This window comes from Amaranthus tricolor, chromosome 10 (assembly GCF_026212465.1).
Source record: "Amaranthus tricolor cultivar Red isolate AtriRed21 chromosome 10, ASM2621246v1, whole genome shotgun sequence".
Classification (NCBI taxonomy): Eukaryota; Viridiplantae; Streptophyta; class Magnoliopsida; order Caryophyllales; family Amaranthaceae; genus Amaranthus; species Amaranthus tricolor.
In genome coordinates this window covers 8266646-8286247 of record NC_080056.1, presented here as the reverse complement: position 1 = coordinate 8286247, position 19602 = coordinate 8266646, and the positions used below count along the sequence as shown (strand labels likewise).

The 19602-nt window shown below is 34.4% G+C and overlaps 2 protein-coding genes across 2 annotated transcripts; both read left to right on the top strand.

The window, feature by feature from the left end:
* Window positions 1-907: 907 nt before the first annotated feature.
* Window positions 908-7471, top strand: LOC130825223 (probable enoyl-CoA hydratase 1, peroxisomal). The gene is made up of 3 exons (XM_057690340.1): window positions 908-1447; window positions 5559-5841; window positions 6826-7471. Exons 1-3 carry the CDS (start codon window positions 1035-1037, stop codon window positions 6922-6924), a joined length of 795 nt encoding a protein of 264 aa, XP_057546323.1. The 5' UTR covers window positions 908-1034; the 3' UTR covers window positions 6925-7471.
* Window positions 7472-8810: 1339 nt separating this feature from the next.
* On the top strand, window positions 8811-19593 carry LOC130825221 (probable protein phosphatase 2C 42). The gene is made up of 4 exons (XM_057690338.1): window positions 8811-9386; window positions 10447-10817; window positions 14573-14809; window positions 19011-19593. Exons 1-4 carry the CDS (start codon window positions 9071-9073, stop codon window positions 19215-19217), a joined length of 1131 nt encoding a protein of 376 aa, XP_057546321.1. The 5' UTR covers window positions 8811-9070; the 3' UTR covers window positions 19218-19593.
* The last annotated feature ends 9 nt before the right edge of the window (window positions 19594-19602 follow it).

Here is a 19602-nt window from a genome sequence, read left to right as displayed (position 1 = left end):
AAAGCATTAATTAAATTTCTCTTTCCTTGTTGAAATATTTCGAATGAAAAGAACATTCTTGCAACACTTATATTTTTTTGTTGTGTTGAAGATGATTTTTTTTAGTTTTTATGAAGATAATACAATTACAAGACTGGTTTTCCTCTCTTTAGTACCGTGTATTGGTGAATTTATTCAACTTTTTCTAGTTGATTAAAACGTACATATTTAGTACTTTTTTGTTCTTTTTTTACTTTCATTATAGTTGATTTTAACACTATTCATCAAGCAAATTGGTTTTCATATTAATGGTAATCTATAAATTAAAATATAGACATATGAATCTTGTTTGAATTTCCATTTAACGTTAATTTTTTATTTTCATAATTTTTTAATATGTATAATTAGAGATATTAACGATTTAATTCGTACATTGAAAATGTGAAAAAACAAATGCTGCAAGTATAAAAGATCGGAGGATAAGCAAATTTCTAAGTATCAAATTCAAATTTTTTTTCTTTTTTTGCAATTTTACTCTTAATCTATTCTAAAGAACTAATTTCACCAAAACTCTTATATTAGAAGCTGATTTAGAACGTTAGTCATTTTAAAATACTCCAATTTAAAGTTATAAGCTAATAGAAATATTCTCCCTTTGTTCCAATTTAATTATTACAAATAATATTTTATTACTTTTTTTTGTAGTTAAATTTGAGTATTTATTTAGAATATTTATTGAATAACAAACAAAAAGATTTTCTTTTACATTTTGACAATACTTTCTTATTATATTAATTTTTAGTAGAATATAAATATGAACATTTTAATTAGATGAGCATTAAATTAAATAATAATAAATATGATCATTTTAATAAGAATAAGAGAAAAATAAAAAATACTCATAATAATAATCGTATTTCACGAGAGCATATAAATAAATAAGAAAAAAAAATGTTAACTCAAAAAAAAAATGTTATTAGAAAGGATATACTTTGAAATACAATTACTACATATCTCTTCGTGCTTGCACACCGATTTCAATCATTCCCGCAAAAATGGAGAAACCTCAATCGGAAAACCTCATTTTAGTTACCCGAGATACCACAACCGGAATAGCCCATATAACAATCAATCGACCCAAATCCTTAAACTCATTAACCAGATCAATGATGGCATCATTAGCCCAAGCTTTCAAATCTCTTGATGCTGATGATTCTGTTAAAGTTATCATCTTGTCGGGTTCGGGTCGGTCTTTCTGCTCCGGAGTTGATTTGACGGCTGCAGAGGACGTTTTCAAAGGTGATGTTAAAGATGAAGAAACGGATCCTGTTGTTCAGATGGAGCGGTGTAAGAAACCCATAATTGGGGCTATTTCTGGGTTTGCTGTTACTGCAGGATTTGAGATTGCTCTTAATTGTGACATAATTGTTGCTGCTAAAGGCGCCAAATTTATCGATACTCATGCTAGGTAATGTTTTTTTGATCCTGTTACCTTTTTGGGTTCATTTGATTGTTGATTTTTGATTATTGGATTGATTTGGTACTTTCAGTCTGATGGTTTCAAGGTAAAATTTCATTTGGGTTTGGGTGTTGCGCAACCCTTTTTGTTTTTTCGCCACCCTTCCAAATGAAATTACGAAATTGCCCTTGATTTTTTGAAAATTACAATTTTACCGCTCATTTCAAATTTTTTATTTATAATAATAATAATAATAATAATAATAAAAACAACAATAATAAAATTAAATAATAATAATTATTATTCAAAAAAAAAAAAAAGTTGAGTCGCCCAAAATTGGGCAACTGAACTATGGTCGAGTCGCCCAGATCTGGGAGACTGAACCATGGTCCAGTCCCCCAATTTTAGGCGACTCAAATATTTTTTTTTTTTTTTCTTTTTGGAAAATAATAATAATAATAATAATAATATTAATACTAATAATAATAATTATAGATTAATGTGGTCTATTAGCTCAGTTGGTTAGAGCGTTGTACTATTAACGTGAAGGTCACAGGTTCGAGACCTGTACGAGCCATTATTTAATAATTATTAATTTTTTATCATATTTATAATAAAAAATTAATAATTATTAAATGATAAAAAATTAATAATTATTAAATAATGGCTTGTTCAGGTCTCGAACCTGTAACCTTCACGTTATTAGTACAACACTCTAACCAACTGAGCTAATAGACCACATTAATCTATAAATTATTATTATTTGTATTAATATTATTTTTATTATTATTATTATTATTATTATTTTCCAAAAAGAAAAAAAAAAAAAAAAAAAAAATTGAGTCGCCCAAAATTGGGCGACTGGACCATGGTTCAGTCGCCCAATTTTACTCAACTTTTTTTTTTTTTTTTTGAATAATAATTATTATTATTTAATTTTATTATTGTTGTTTTTATTATTATTATTGTTATTATTATTATTATTATTATTACTGTTATTATTATTATTAATTTTATTTATTATTATTATTTAATTTTATTATTGTTGTTTTTATTATTATTATTATTATTTAAACTACAGGGGCAAATACGTAATTTTAGAGGGGGGTGGCGAAAAAATGAAAAGGGGTGGCGAACTTTAAGGATTGGGTTTCTGTAAATGTTGAAATGGGTTTGGAAATTTGTTAATGTGGCAAAGTTGACTAGTGGATTTTGATTAATACTTACGAAAAAGGTAGTGATGCTTTTATGAGGTGTTGTCATGTCTACATTTTCTATGCTGATATTGGGGCTGTGTCATGTCTACATTTTCTATGCTGATATTGGGGCTGTTAAACTTCGTCTTAGACTTTGTAGTGGGATAAAATTCGAGATTGTCAAGGTAGTTATTGGGGCGGAGCCAGAAAATAAAAGCTAAGGGTTAGAGAAACTTTGAAGTAATATTAGTAATATATAATTGAAAATTTATAGGGGCCGAACTAGAAAAATAAGAAGTAATTGACTGTTAAAGTGGGCCGCGGGTGCCGGCCCACATGTGGCTTTGCCCTTGGGTAGTTGCTTACTTTTCAATGTAAGAATATGATGTATAATAATGCCTTTTGTGGATAATGTGATTATATTGACAATTTTGGCCGAGCAAGAGGGGTGAAATGTTTTACTGTTGGAGTTTTGACTTGTATACTCCATTAGCTGTTTAGCCCTTTTTATTATTGTACATCATTACATCTTAGGGGGTGTTTGGTTTGGGTTTGGGGGTATTTTCTTGTAAATCTGTTTTCCCTGTTTTTCATTTTTGGTGGATTATAAATGTCAAAATCGAGTGGAATAGAGTTTTCATCACTTAGCATACATTTTCATCCAAATATGAGGGAGACCAATTTTCTTCTACCCTTTGATGTCCAACACTCCTTTTTCAAAAACAAAGAAAAACCAATTTTCATTTGTATTTTTCATTGAAAAATGGTTTTCATATAAAAACTATTTTACGCCAAACCAAATAGTTCCTTTATGAATGCGATAGTGGATGTCCTTAACATGTTACTGGCTTCTGCTGTAAGAATTTGAGATTGATCCATCTAAATCTTAAAAGTGTTGATATAACTATAGAAGGAACATATATTGTGAAACATACAGTGAAAAGTTAGATTTGAAGTTGGAACCATGTCATGATTTAATAGAACCACATACACATTTTGTTCAGCTAGTAGAGCTTAGCTTTTTGAGGAGTATTTTATTAATTGTTACTTAGCGTTTGTGTACATATGATCCTTAAGTAGGATTCACTTTAATATTATTGGGAAAATTGTATGCCAATAGGGTAGTGGAACTTGTATTATGCAATACTCCCACCATCATCGCACAGTTAGTATCATTTGCTATTTTGGCTATTCAACTTATTTTGCTTTATTTCTATTTTTAGACGATGACCCTCCAATTTCTTTTAAATTCATCTATACATTTTAACTTTATTTTAATTTTATCTACACATTTTATTCTTTTTCTTTATTTATTACCAAATATCCACCTTTTTCTTAAAAAACACTATATTTTGATGCTAATTCAAAGGGACATAGTAGTATATACTATACTTGATCAGAACTTTATGATGTTAAAATCATTGTTGAGTTGAGCTTATGTAGTGAAATAAATTGATTGCATGTATTGTTATATAATTGGGGTCAACTATATAACTCACTTGTCTCATGGATAAAAGTTTTTGAAAGATAATCACGAAAACTTATAGTGTGTTTCAACTGGAGATTGTGGTGTGAAGGGAGAGTGAAAGCCATATGTCACGAGTCGAATTTATAGGCCGAAGTATCCAGAGTTGCGAAGCATCGTGCCTATAGGGGTGCATGATGCTGTTTGTCTCCTCGCAACACTTCCCCTATAAAGAGATTTAAATGAGTTTGACCGTCTTATCATAGTGGACACTTTACTCATTCATTATTGGTCCTTTTGGAGTGTCGAATGAGCTCAGTTGCTTATGAAACCTGGTAGGAAAGGTCTTTAACACTTGAAGAAAAGTCTGAAAACTTCAAAGTCCAGAATGTGGTGTCTCTAGTCTTTGGAACATCAGAGGTGTAGAGTATTCTAGACAAGGCAATAATGCTTTGGAAAAGTGTGGGCCTACATATATTATTCTAGAAGGGACCAAAACACTTTAAAAATGTCTTGTACATATTAGGTAAGTGTTTGGGTTGTTCTATATGAGACTTGAACATTAGTCTAGAACTTTAGAGAGGATCAAGGCAGTTGGGGTCTGTAAATGAGGGTGCGAATGCGAGGAACATAACAAGCTAATGAGACAAGCTTGGTGCATTAAGTTTGTTGCGTCGGTTGACGTAAACCAAGCCCAACTCGACATTGTGGGACGTAACCTTTAGAATTAGCATTGGGGTGTGCTACATTAAACACGTGGTTTGTGCTAGAAACTTGATCATGCGATACAGGTTGAGTGCCAAAACTTGATCACTTGTTTGGATTTTAAATGTTTGGATTTTTGGATGATTTAGAAGAAAATTGCAAGCCCTTGCCTTCCCTTGCCTCTGCTTTCTATGTTTGGCAATCAAACATAATGTTAATGTTGAAGGTTCCAAACCATTCCTGATCTCTCCCTTTCTTAGGGATCAAGGGTAGTCACTGATCACTTTACCCTGATTCTGGAAAGTGCAAATTTAAAATGGGGTCCTTTTGTCGATTTGGCTAGAAAGAAACGCAAAAACTTTTTGTGATCAATTTTTACCGTTGGATATCATTTGGAACAAGGCGAATTTCTAGCCACTTTAGTAGCTTGTGTTTTTTTTTTCTTTTCTTTTTTTTTTTTTTGGGATCTCTCATCCTTATTGATGTACCTTTGTTTGCTCTATGATATAATTTTTCCTGTCCAAAAAGATATACTTCATTTTGTTGTTTCTTTTTTTCTTGGCCATTATCAAAAGTTGTCGATGGTTCTTTCTTTATTTGTTATCCTTTTGCTTATCATAAAGGATGCAGATGATATTTCACTTCAAATAGTCCTTAAGCTCTTGGTTCTAAAAGCAAACATTTTGGAGTCATTTGCATAATTTGTTTATTATTTTATTCAGTACCCTTTGTGTGTTTCTCTGTGATCAATCAGATTTGGGATATTTCCCTCATGGGGGCTCTCGCAGAAGCTTTCTCGCATTATTGGGCCTTATAAAGCACGTGAAGTTTCATTGACTGCCACACCTTTGACTGCAGAGCAGGCTGAAAAATTGGGATTTGTTAATTACATAGTCGAAGCCAATGAACTGATGGTAAAAGCTCAGGAAATTGCCAAATCCATTGCTAAGAACAACCAAGACCTTGTTTTGAAATACAAATCTGTCATAAATGATGGTCTGAAGCTCAACTTGGGTGATGCACTTGCTCTCGAAAAGGTACTATACTTGTCTAAGCTCATTGGCCTTTTTATCGATGTCTTTTGTCACATTACATGTGTTAGAATATTTTGTTTGTTTCTTGTGCTGTAGCTTACCCCATATTTCTTGTATCTGTCTGCATTCTGAAAGATGGAAGTTTTATTTATTTGTTTAGAGAATTCCCATTTCCCTCTCCTTCTGTTTCAAACCTATATCTATATGTAATGGGACCAATGTAGGTAAGGTTGTTGCTCCTGATACTTTTTGGCCTTGAAAGTTTTTGATACTATTCAGGCAGGGGCGGATCTAGATAAAGTCAAATGATGTCGATAATATTAAAAAACAATACATCCATCAACGTTTTGAAATTGCAAAAAGTTTTGAAATGAAAACTATCCCCGCGCCTTTAAAGACCTACAATGCAAATGGTTAAGTATTATTTCCAAACTTTTAAAAATGTGCTTGGTGAAGTTTGAACACCGGATCAATGCTATGTTATAGCAAAACTCCGCCAACCCCTCTTGTATGAGACCGTCTCACCGTGAGATGAGTCCTTACAAATGGTGCTTGGTGAAGTTTGAACACCGGATCAATGCTATGTTATAGCAAAACTCCGCCAACCCCTCTTGTATGAGACCGTCTCACCGTGAGATGAGTCCATACAAAAGGCCCATTATGCTAAAAGTCTCTATTATTGGGCTATTTAACCCAAGTATGGGGCACGTCTCACTGTGAGATCCTACCAACTTAACCAACACACATGTTAGTATCTTGTGTGGTATATGATTTTATACATGAGTTGAATGCTGTCAGTTGACTAGCATTGAATCCGCCCCTGTATTCAAGTGTATGCCATTTTGTCGTGTGGAACACGAGTTTATTAACTATCCTTTTTTGTACTTATATATAAATAAGCAAATTGGTTTGCAAGACGAAATAGTAATGTTAATACACCCATATTATGGATCTGTCTCTTGTTTATGAATTACATGTTATTTTCAGGCGAGGGCTCATAAATATTATGCTGGAATGACAAAAGAGCAGTTTAAGAAAATGCAGGAGTTCATAGCTGGGCGGAGTTCAAGACAGTCCAAGTTGTAATTGTATATATAAACTGTTTCCTTTCTCAATGTTGTATACCAAGTGTTGAAGGATCTGTCATCTTTGCATTTGGTGTTTTCTTTTACTTGAATAAGTTCATCGGACAGCGGCTATCAATCACGCCCTTTGCAGACACATGTACACAGGAGACATCGGTATTGGGTACAAAGTTCATGGTTTTTGATGGTATGTTTGATGTACGGATATGGTTTATCCTACAAACTAAGGGGTGAATCTTGCTCGTTGGATCGGGTATATGAAAGCTTTGGACAAGTCACTCTAATATGTTACGTTATTTTCAGTGTAGTTGGAAGTTTGTTCAGTTGAATAGAAGGAAGTAAACATATGTGCGTATGTGCATGGCCGCGAAAATAGACATGCGCTTAGTATTATCGAATTCAAGTAATTGTTAATTTTTTTGTTGAATAACAAGAAGTAGAGATAAATTGTTAGAAATACAGAGAAATGGAACTTTATAATTCAAAGGATTGATGCAATGTATAACTGTTTCTGAAAGAGATATAGTACTCATGAATTCCAAGATTGATATGACAATCGAAAACAATGATTTAGTTTGATTCAGATATCCAAACCCATGTGAGTTAGAATAATGCTATGCAATTAGTTATTTATCTCAAAATAATTGATATACGAGTAATAACGATCAAGCGGAAGCGCAAAGATGACAAGTAGGAATGTTGAGAAAAGTAGGTGTTAGATGCAATAATAAACTAGAACGATTTACAAGTAGATAAGACAACATAATCAATAAACATGCGAAAACAAACAATGTATAAATTTACGAGGTTAATCAAATATGACTGCATCGGCTAGTATATATGATGTGTTTAAGGGACATGAGAAAAAGCTCACATCATATGAAGGAATTACGATGATAAAGTAACTAAATTGTGTTTAGGAGATAGAATAGCTGGAGAGAGTGTTGCAAACTTAGAGCTACTAGGTAAGCTCATCTACACACTTTGACTTAACTAAGGCATACACATGTGTATATATAGGCAAACAAAAGTAGGACATTAAGTTTTTAACAGGCGGATAGAATCTCACAAAGATGAAAGAGCATTGTGGTATTATTCGAGCAGGTGACCCTCTAACTCGTTTTTACTTCTTCACATGAAAACTTTAGCCACTTTTCGAAGTTTCTTCCTAATGCCATTTTACCGAACCCTAAACTTGCACTAAAATGGCAAATCTTCTTTGCACACACTTCTTCCATACTTTCTTTCATCAACCAAAAGAGCACGATCAACTTCTAAGGTGCACATGCTATATCTTTCAAATCAACAAAGAAAATCTTTTAATGAATTTTTAACTCAGTTTAGCTAAGACGTATTTTCGCGAATAAATATATTATAAACACTTTGTGACTCTAATTGGTAGAGTCCAAAGTACTTAACCAAACTAAGCAAGACTTGATTGAACAAAGTCACCTAATCACAACATATCTCCATCTCATCATTATTACTATGTCACAAAAATAATATTGTTAAGTGGATATTTCAATCCCAATTTTATTATAAATCTTTACTAAAAAGTTTTCATGTTACGAAAATAAATATATTTTAACTTTTTAGCATTTTTGGTCATTTATATATTTGTGTGCCTATATTATAAATTTTAGATTCAAAGTTAGGCTAGAGAGTTCCTACAAACTACATATAGAGGAGAAAGAGACTAATCTTTTTATAGTCGGTAAGAATCGTACTTCTGTCAAGAGGATGAAAGGAAAGGCTTTAAACAACTAACACAAGGGACCACTTGACCATGAAATTGGACAAATATGCCGACAACCCCACGAGTATGACCTATTCATGAAGGCAAGGAACACAACAACATAAGCCAACCAAACCCCTCTTTTCCCCTTGACCCATTCCATTCCACCATAACCCAAATTCTATATAGAAAACGACCATTCACCTTCGTGCCCATTTTCCCAATTCTCTCCCTTCTGCCTCTCACCCACCCAACACAATTCCCCCCAAGAAAAACCCATTTTCCCCCTTCTCTTAAAATCTCCTACAATTTTCTAAATTGGGGGCTATCTATTCTTGTAATTGTAGATACAATACAATCTAAGTACAAAGAAAAACAATAAGCTTTGGTACTCCCCCTCGAGAGATGTGGGATGCTCAAAGCTTTGATGAACTTTCTGTCTCTATGTTGGAAGCCTTTTGGCGTTGACATTGTTGGTGGAAGCAATAGTGGTGCAGGAGAAAACAACAATGGTTGTGTCAGTAAAGATGGGTTATTGTGGTTTCGTGATTTGGGCAAGTGTGCTACTGGGGAGTTTTCTATGGCGGTTCTTCAAGCTAATCTGGTTGTGGAAGATCAAAGTCAAATTGAGTGTGGACCCTTTGGTACTTTTGTTGGTGTCTATGATGGTCATGGTGGACCTGAGGCTGCTCGTTTTGTCTGTGATCACCTCTTTCGTCATCTTCAAGGTTTAACTTTTTTGGGTTTCTTGATGTTCATTTGATTATGGGTTTTGTTCCTGTTTTTGTGCTTCATAACTTGAATTTTTTATTGGGTTGTGTTGGTTTTTGTGGTAATTATGACTGATCATTGAGTAGATATTGAACATATGTGAATTGCTAAAGAATTAGAATTGAGGAATGGTAAATAGAAATTACAGGCATTTTTAATGGTAATATAGGATGATTGCTGTTTTCATGATTGGTGTTGTTTCTAGTTTTGGTGATGGGTAAAAATTGAAAACCCATCTTGAAAAAAATGAAATGGGAATTAGGTCATGTATAATATGTTTAGGGTTCAATTTTTAGTTTCTCCATTGATCACTGTATATCAAGTATCAACTGCTTCAAAACCAATTATTCTGACTGTTTTTTGTGGAGCATGGTTTATAGAATATGGAAATTTGGTATGCTGGAGCCCATGATTGCTTGGAGTACACTTATTTGGAGCTAATAATAGTTTGTGCTTGGTCTTAGTTGGAGTGTCAATGGATTTTGAATTTTTTGCATGAGTACGGTGTTTGTGTAGATTCTCACCCACATATTCTTCATATTCTTCGTTTTGTTGTAGTTTAGAGCATACTTGAAGTAGCTACTTAGGGAAAAAGTTGGTTTTTTTCTTTGTATCCTCAAGATTGACACAATGATCATTGTGCTACTATGACTTTACATCATGGATAATGAAGTTAGATTTTCTTTTTCCTTTTCTATGTTTCTAGTTATGTGTGAATTTTGTGAACAAATGCATAGTTTATATGGTAACTTGCTCTGAGTCATGGAAGGAAGCTTACAAAGGTCACATGATTCTCTAGTTTTCTTGCGAATCTTAAAAAAGCGAATCATGGTCAGTTTTGGGTATTTTTGGGGCTATTTAAGCGAATTGAGAATTCAAATGGTTGGCGAAATATGTTAATTGCTGCATGCTCTTGATATTGGCGTTGTGCAGTTTTACTTGGTTGGACTCATGCTCTGTTAATGCTTTTGCTTTGACAATTTTTTAGAATATGTTCATGGATTTTTATTGGTGCAGCCAAAACAGCTGAGACCAATGGTGTAGTCGCTGAAGAGACCATAAGAAGGGCTTTTTTAGCAGCGGAGGAAGGGTTTCATGACGTGGTGTCTCAACTGTGGAGCACTAGACCACAAATAGCCACAGTAGGGTCATGCTGTCTTGTTGGTATGATATCACATCATACTCTCTTTGTGGCAAACCTTGGAGATTCCCGTGCTGTTCTTGGGAGGAAAAATACAAATACTGGATCTATTGATGCTGTTCAGTTAACAACTGATCATAATGCTAACGTTGAGTCAGTGAGAAGGGAACTAATGGATTTACATCCAGATGATCCCCAGATTGTCATGTTAAAGCATGGAATCTGGAGAGTAAAAGGAATTATTCAGGTTAGATAAGCTGTTGGTAGGTTTCTTCTGTTTGATCCTACCTGCTTCGGTTCTGCAAATATGTTGATTATTTTCTTTGCTACATAAACTCTTGAAAGTTATCTGTGCTTTTGAAATTTCAGAAACGTATTGGTCATATTTATTGATACATGCTAGTTTTCACTTTTCAATGCCTTTAGTTTATGGAAGAAAACATTCTAAGGGTTGTCAGGCACTCTTGTCCACTTACACCATTTAATTTATGAGAAATTTTTAGTGCCCGACTGATAGTGTAAAAACAAGGCCGCATCACATTGCATCGGCCATGTTGTAAATGTTAAAATAAAAAATAAATTGATATTTCCTGTGTTGTAAAGGTGTTAAAAAATCGTATTTAGGCGACATCAAAGGGATATCTGATGGTTTCAAACGATATTTAGGCGTTACGATAGCCACATCACTATCGTTACCGCTTCACCTTTTGTAAACATGATTACAAGCGTTACCACATTTTACACTATGGTATATTGGTACCCGTTGGTTGCTGCTCTGTTTTCTAAAAGATTTCTAAACTTAAACGGCTCTGGCCTTGTACTCTCATATGTTAGACGCCGATTGATTGTCATTTCTTGTGTTGACTTACTTTTGCTGACACAATGTCATGAATGTATCAGACTAAGTTAAGGGTTCTTGCAGCAAAGGATGAACCACAGTATTATAACGTGGCTTTAGTCTTGCAGCTAGACAATATGCATCTTCTTTTGACTTGTACTCTTGTCTTCATATTTTAATGTGAGCATCATTATCACATTTTTCCCGGAGTTTGACTAGTGTTAAGACATGCAAAGACTCTAGCAACCCTGACATTGTCAGAATAGATCTTTGTAACTCATCTTGTAATAACGAGCCTAATTCTTAAACATGTTTTTTTTTGACATTTTCTGATTGCTTTTCAGTTGCCATTATTTACCCTCAAGCTGAAAGTTATGTTCAAGTGACCTTCTTGCTGGTGTGCCTTAATCTACAACAAGCATATTCTAAAACTCTACCTCACCTAGTTCTGATATATGACTTATCTTACCATTTGAAATGCAAGTGAAGTGTTTCATGTTCTCTTTTTTTGATAGATATTATAAAATTTGAAGTATTTGACGAATTGTTTTGGAGGAAAGCAGTTGCAGAAACTGGAATGGGAAGGAACAAATTTCATTGGTTTTAATAGTTAAATGTTGATTGTCCGAATTTGATTCTGTTTAGCCATTAAAGTTGACAAAGTCCACTAAATTCCTATTTTATTTCCTTGAGTTTTTTTGAATATTTAGTATCAGCGTGAATTTAAGGGTGACGATCACAGTTCTTTTATTTTTCAACTACAACTATATCCACCACTTCACTGATTTCGATCAGCAATGGTAGCCTTTCTCTGTCATCTCTGTACCTTCGAGCTTTCTACATCTTTTCCTTCATATTGATCACTGTCATCTGTCGTTTTAACAACTTTACCCTCACAAATTAAGGCAAGCCTATGATCTCCCTTAGACACTGTCCTAAGTTAGTGATTATCTTGATTTTTCTCTACACGGTGAAAAAGCTCAACCATCTGAAATCATAAATCTGATGGTGATTGATAGAGAGAATTCTTTTTTGTTTTTGTTTTTGTTTTTTGGCCGGGGGAGGAGGGACCCGATCTGCTTGTATGTGGAGAGTAGCAGAACATGAGGTGAAGGTTGCTAGACCATAATGTGTGTGTTAGAGAGAGATTGAGATGGAGATTTACTTATGAATGAAGGGAGGATGGTATGGGTATATAATGTTAGAGTGGGACAGGGGAGAATTTGTTTTTTGTTTGGCTTATTCTAACACCATACAGCTTCTAAGGAAATTCCAGGTGACGATATGAGAAGCTAGAATACGAGAAGCTAGAAACTATGTCCATGGAGCAGTCACTAGTGATTCAGGCTTAAAGGTTTCCCAGTAATAGTTTCATTGATTTATACAATATTTTGGGTTGTGATAGTTTGTAACAATCTTGAGGGTCTTGAACTCTTGATTTTGGAAATGAAGTTGTATAGCTTTTTAGTGCTACAACGGCCCGTTTGGTAGGTAGTAATAAACGGTGGTAATAGGAATGAAAACTAGTGTAATTTTAGTTGAAAAATCTCATGACTACCTTCATGGCCATGCTTGTGCCCCCTCCAATCATCTCATTTTTTTCATAAAATTCATTCCAATGCATTACCATTGGAAGAGGTGATATTAGGTGGTAATGGAAATTTGTAAACAAAAAAACTTTTGTGAACAAAGTTTCATTACCATGGGAATGATATGAAACTTTTGATGAAATTTTACACTATAAATCATTCTCATTACCACCATTTAGTACCACTAACCAAACGGGCCGCAAAGGGTATGGAGTTTAACTACTAAAAATTGAAATTCAGTTTGTAATTCTGTTGTTCAGGTTTCTCTGAAGTCTAAAGTATTAAGGCTATACAAGTCATTATTTAATTTTTGCTTGTAGATAGTTTACTGAATATAGTAATTATGACTTTTCAGTTTAAAAAAATCCTATTGCTGTTGAGGTTATTTTTCCTATGGTAGAGTATATAGGATATTAGGTTGGTAGTCTAGCAGCTCCATCCTCCAGTGGTAATCGCAAATGATCGTATTAAAAATCGCTATAATATGTTTGTCTCCTGTTGTTATGCGGAGAATATTTAGTTCAGGAAACTGGATAATATGAAACTGAGAATGAATTACGACGATTGTCATGTTTGAAACACACTGCTGGTTTGTTTCCTTTCATCTTCACTAAATCATCTTCTACACTTCAGCGATCGACACTTTGACGTATCATCTATCTTTCTGTGGTATGAGAATCTGTTTCCATCCTTTTCTATGATATAGGATCCTGTTTTCATCTTTCATTTTCATGCTATGTTTACCTAAATTGAATTTTTTAGTGCAACCCTACTCATCCCGAATAGGTAGACCAATTAGGGTGTGTGTCAATAAGAGAGACACAAAAACAGAGTAAAGATGTAATAAGTTTGAAAATTGGAGATGATTTTGGATGGAAAAAGATGGAGTTACGATTGATAATCAAAAACTGTAGCTGCCTGATGGTATTTTGTCAAGTTTTCATTTGACAGCTCGAATAAAGGTTGTCTAGTTTTTGGTTATTTCATTTCTTACTCATAAATTCTTTTTCCCCACTCTTCTCTCCTATCTTAAATTCTGAATGTTAGTGCAATATCCCTTTTGACCTTTTCTTTTGTTGGATTCATTGTACAAGAGTTGTGAAAATACTTGTCCTTCATATCTTGATAAGCTGAATTATAGTAACCGGTCTCTGCTTGATGGTTACCCACATGAAGAACATGCTTTTGGATGTTTTTTCAATGTAAATTTGTAGTGTACTTGCCTGAATGAGACAAGCTCTTCAACAACCACACGACAAAGCCAAAGCCTGAATGAGTCATATATTCTCTTCATATTATGAATATTGTCAAAAAAGAAACTTCTCTTGCCATGCAGCCAAATTTTTCTGGTCATTGCCATTGGGAGCTTATAAGTGGCAATGTCTTTTGTTGATTTCTATGAATACATTAGTGATAAGTGGCTGCATCGAGGAATTATTACCTTAACCTTTTCCAATTTTTTTACTTATTGAATTATGACGTATTTACCTTTCTTTTAATGATGTTTTGACAATTCTGACCCCTCTGTATTTTAGTTGTGAAATTAAAACAATTCCATGATAATCACTTCTGCAGGTTTCTAGATCAATTGGAGATGTATATATGAAAGATGCTCAATATAACAGGGATCCGATTAATCCAAAATTCAGGATTACTGAACCTGTACATATGCCTATCTTGACTGCAGTTCCATCTATTGTTTCACATCATATTCATCCAGATGATTCTTTTGTAATTTTCGCTTCGGATGGTTTATGGGAACACTTGTCAAATGAAACTGCTGTTGATATTGTGCAGAGTCATCCCCATGCTGTAAGATTTTTTTTACCTGAATCGATTTTTATATTGCTTTGCTTGTTAGGATGTTTTTCAGCTATGTAATGCGTTTGTTTCACTATTTTCTGGTGCATCGTATATTCTAGGATGGGTCTGTATGCTTCCTCGGATAGGGAGCGTTAACTTTCAATGAATCAGATTGGGGAACTCATGTGTCCCTTATGTTACACTGCATGGTCACTGTTATTATTGTATCTCAATCTTGAGAACCTTTTTTTTAACAGATGTCTCCGAAGAGACAATCTTGAGAACCTTTAGATTGTTCTATTGTGGATATTATTATTCTTGGTGAATATCTATTTTTCCTGTACTGCTTTGGTCTCTGCATAACATTTGATTACTTCCGTATTTGATTTAGTGCAAATTGAGGGAGTTTTTGGTATGAACTTTTTTATACCAAGTAAGGGATTCAATTACCATTACTCCACATTTTTTATTTGGTAGAATATTAGGTTAAGCATTTAATTACCATTACTCCACATTTTTTATTTGGTATAATATTAGGTTAAGCCAATCCCTTTCTTGAGGGTAATGGATACTCTTATTTTGTTATCATCCATATATGTCAAGTAATAAATTACCTTTCTATAATCAAGTAAGTGTTTCCCTTATATTGTTATACCAAACAACATATAACTACAACCCATATCCTTACCCTTACTCCTCTTTATCATTTCCTTTCCATTACATTTTATGTTCCCATACCAAGCACCCCTGAAATTGCTATGTGATGAACACATCTAGACTACTGTTTTGACAATATTGATAAAAAGGAGTTCGACAAAAGATGAAATATGATTGTAAGGACATTTTACAGTGGGATTTCTTTTAGCTTTGCTTGTGAGATAGATCTGTTTACGGGGTTTCCTTTTTTCTGCATGTCTGCATTGCCTTTACATGATGTACTGTGGAACTGGAAAAGCTCTTTCTGTGGCCTTTTATATTTTGATTCTTGATGCTATGATTCTGTAATTTATTTCGTTCTGTAGGGTAAGGTATTTTCTTGTTTAACTTTGAAAATCGGAACCGATTAATATGGAAAACTTGCTCTTTTGATGATAATAAACAATATTCTACAATGTTTTTAGCTGTCGATAGTGATTTCTTGTGGGATAGGCTTATTTAGCATCTTTGTAGCCTTGTAGGTAGAGGTGTTCATTTAAATCATTGGGTCGATTCTGTTTCGAGTCAAGTTCAAAATCGATTTTGTGTCCACATTAGTTTTTACATAATTTTAAATCCACTTTGAAGTCGGGTCAAGGTCAGGCTCGGATATAATGTCCGGTAAATGTTGGGTCGCCGGATCTATTTTGATCACCTCTGCTTGTAAGCTAAGGTGCTTGAGGCTTTTCACTTTGAGAAAGTTAAACAGAGCTTAGCCGATATTTAAACAATTTCTGTGGACAATTTGTTCTCTGGAATCTCTTGTGTTCATTTATATGCTGTAGAAACAAAATAAATAAAGGTCCAGACTTACATCAGTATCTCTAGATGCTTGCTTGTTAGGAAGGGTATCACATTGTGACTGTTCATCTGTAAGCTGTGCTACAATCAAACAACTATGTGCTTTAAGAAAAATGTAAGCTTGGTTATTTCGTATTTGGATGCTAAACTTAGTACATAGTACATACTGCTGCTGCTAGAGCCTTGTGCTTGACCAGGGACGTCACTGTTTCATTCATTGGCTAGCCAAAGACAAAGCCAAAACCAATTAATTATTCATTCAACACGCTTCCTGTTCGTATGCTAAGTCCAAGACCCCATGTAATCACCTTAGTGTTGATGCTTCCAATGTCACTTTTTGTTTTAGATGTTTTTCATGGTACAAATCGATACTAGTCCTACATTTGTAGTGAGTCCTAAAATACACATGCATGTTTGATTTGTCTGAAATGATGTCAATTTGAGGTTTCATAAGAGGAAATGTGTAGGAGACTCGGAGTACACATTTCCTGCCTAGTCATGTAAAATTCTTCTGAACCTTGCCTCTTTCCTTGGTCGAGTTATTTTCTTTGCTTAAGTATAAGATACTGCTGAAGGATTAAAAACCTGAGTTTATTCCGGACTTTTTGGTAGCTTCTAGTGCACCGAAATACAGTCACATAGTTTCAAACAAGACACAAGCTGGCTACTCGGTATGCGTACTTAAACTGCTACCTAAACTTTGAAATAGAAGCTTTATGGAAATAAGTTTGTATGTTAGTAGACAATTCAGAAATGTTTGATGGTTTTAGAAGTACTTTTAAAGGAGGCTAGAAGTTAGCGTTCCCACTAATCACAAGTCCACAGTCCACCTAGCTTACCAAAAACAAGAGGAAAAAGGGAAGAAATGACGGACAGAAGAACAAAACAGTGCTAAAGTACACAATATTAGTTCCACCTCTAATGCTCCAACCAACATTTCTACTAGGGCTTGTACAAACCAAAATCCGCTCTCTGCCCTCTTTCCCCCAAAGAATAGAATCCTTGATGGTTTACCATGAGATGATGTACTACCTTGATTGTGAGACAAAGACAGCGGATTCCTAAAATATGTTAATATCCTGAATGGTATATTCAAGCTCTATCTTTTGGGCTAAGGTCTGCCTTATTGTTGTTGTATGCTTAAGTTCTGATCCAATCTAGATGATTTATATGGCTGTCCACCCATCAGATGAAATCTAGTTTATGAGAAGACCATCATCGGTTTTCCTAGAAAATTTTCGGTATGTTAATGATCCACGTGCAAATGAGAATTTGATAAAGATGCAAAATTGGGGAAAGGCATGGACCCATGGCCTGTTTAGCTTCTAGTTGAAAGAACATGTGCTATTTAGCTTCTTTCTTGCACAGGAACAATCATGCATCAGTATAGATTTTTCATTGTGCAAAGTTCCTTGTGACATATAATATGTGGAGTAGCTCTGCTACTGATTAGTTTTTGTTAATCAATAGTCAATACTCATGATCTCTTGAGAAAGCACCCAAAACTTGTAGAGTAAAAATTAATTTGTAGTTGAAAAATAAGACAAAAAGCAAGTGGAGTAGAAATGAGTGTTTAAGATGGAAAGAGAGAAAACGTTTGCGAATGAAATTAAAAGAATGGGAGTGGAACCATTGCCAAAATGAAAGGGTGCAAATTGAGTAGGACATACTTAAATAGAAAGGGGATCTTTCTCATAGGGACAGTGGGAGTACTTCTCTAGGATAACCTATTGCTGCATGTCACTTAATGAAGGAAAGGATTAGCGTGGTCTATTTTTTGTACGAGCTCCCTAGATCTTGAAATAAACTTTTATTAAAGAATGCATGGGGACTGTAGGATGTCATTTGTTGATTCTGGATTAACTGTTAAAGAATGCTAACAGTGTGTTCTGTGTTTGATCATTTATGAAATGAAAAGTGGGAAGAGGAAAGGAAGAGAGTGTCGATAATGGAAGGTTCTTCTTTAATTGGAAGGAAAATGGATCCTTCTATGCTTTTCCGATAAGGTCATATACTTGGAGTAGGGGTATAATTTATTAACAGGCACCAAATTATTAAAGGGGAAGGTGGGTTTAAGCTAGTGGTGATCGAAAGACACAAGACGGGGGAGTTATTATCTTTCATTTTGGTGATGATATATTACCCAAGAGGTAGCAATTCACTGACATTTCTTCCTCACTTGGCAACCATTACTTGCACCCATATGTTTTTTCTTTATTTTTTTCTTCTTTCACACCCAAATCCGATACTTTTTCCTAAGGAAAAATGCCCCCCTTTCCTCCCTCTCTTCTTTCCTTTATATGCTGTTATCCAGTTTTGGGGAACTCATGTGTATGTGTCCGAATTTCCAACTTGACTAAATCACAGAAAAATACAATAATACTGGTCCAAAATAAAGTGCCCTATTGTCAAACCATGTCAGAGTATCGAGGATCTGACATGAGTACGTGAAACAAAATGAAGAGTATGAGCAACCTATGTTACTCGGACTCTTCATTTTGCTTCACGTACCCGTGTTCGATCCTTGATCCTCGGACATTGGTAGCTTGGACCCGAACCAGTATCTAAAATCTGTACTTGAGTGCAAGTAACATATAGTGAGCAAACAAAGTTTTTACACACTACTGTTTTTTAGCAGTCATATGTCTCGTGTCGTTTAGAGATTCTTGGGCATCTTTCATACACTTGTCTCATGATTTTTGTGAAAATGCAGGGATGTGCAAAACGGCTTATCAAAGCTGCACTACACGAAGCTGCGAAAAAAAGAGAAATGCGGTATTCTGATCTGCAGAAAATTGACAAGAAAGTCAGACGTCATTTCCATGACGACATTACTGTGATAGTTTTGTTCTTCAACCATGATCTTATCAGAAGAGGAGCAGTACAGGATTCTCCATTTTCTGTTCGATGTTCTTTATAAACGTAGTTGCGTTTACACATCTTACATGGCTGTTTCCCAACGTACATGTCAATCTGATTCTCGAATTTCTGGCAGAAACAAACGAAAAATGAGTTACGTGATTCTTGTATCGAGCATTATAGATGAGGCACTCTGCACTAACACAACAGTCTTTAGTCCAGTTTTTGCCATGAAGTTTGATACTGAAAACTTGAGATTTGACATCTTTCTAGTTATGGTAGGCTTGAATGAAATATGAATGGATCATGATTTTGTCTTTTTTTGATCACCCTTTTATTTTGGGGCTGCTCCCATTTGGGGTACTTCGTCCATTGCTTTGTGGGATTATTTCATTATTCAGTCTATGGTAGTACAATACCGACGATAAATCGAATTCTGTGCTTTT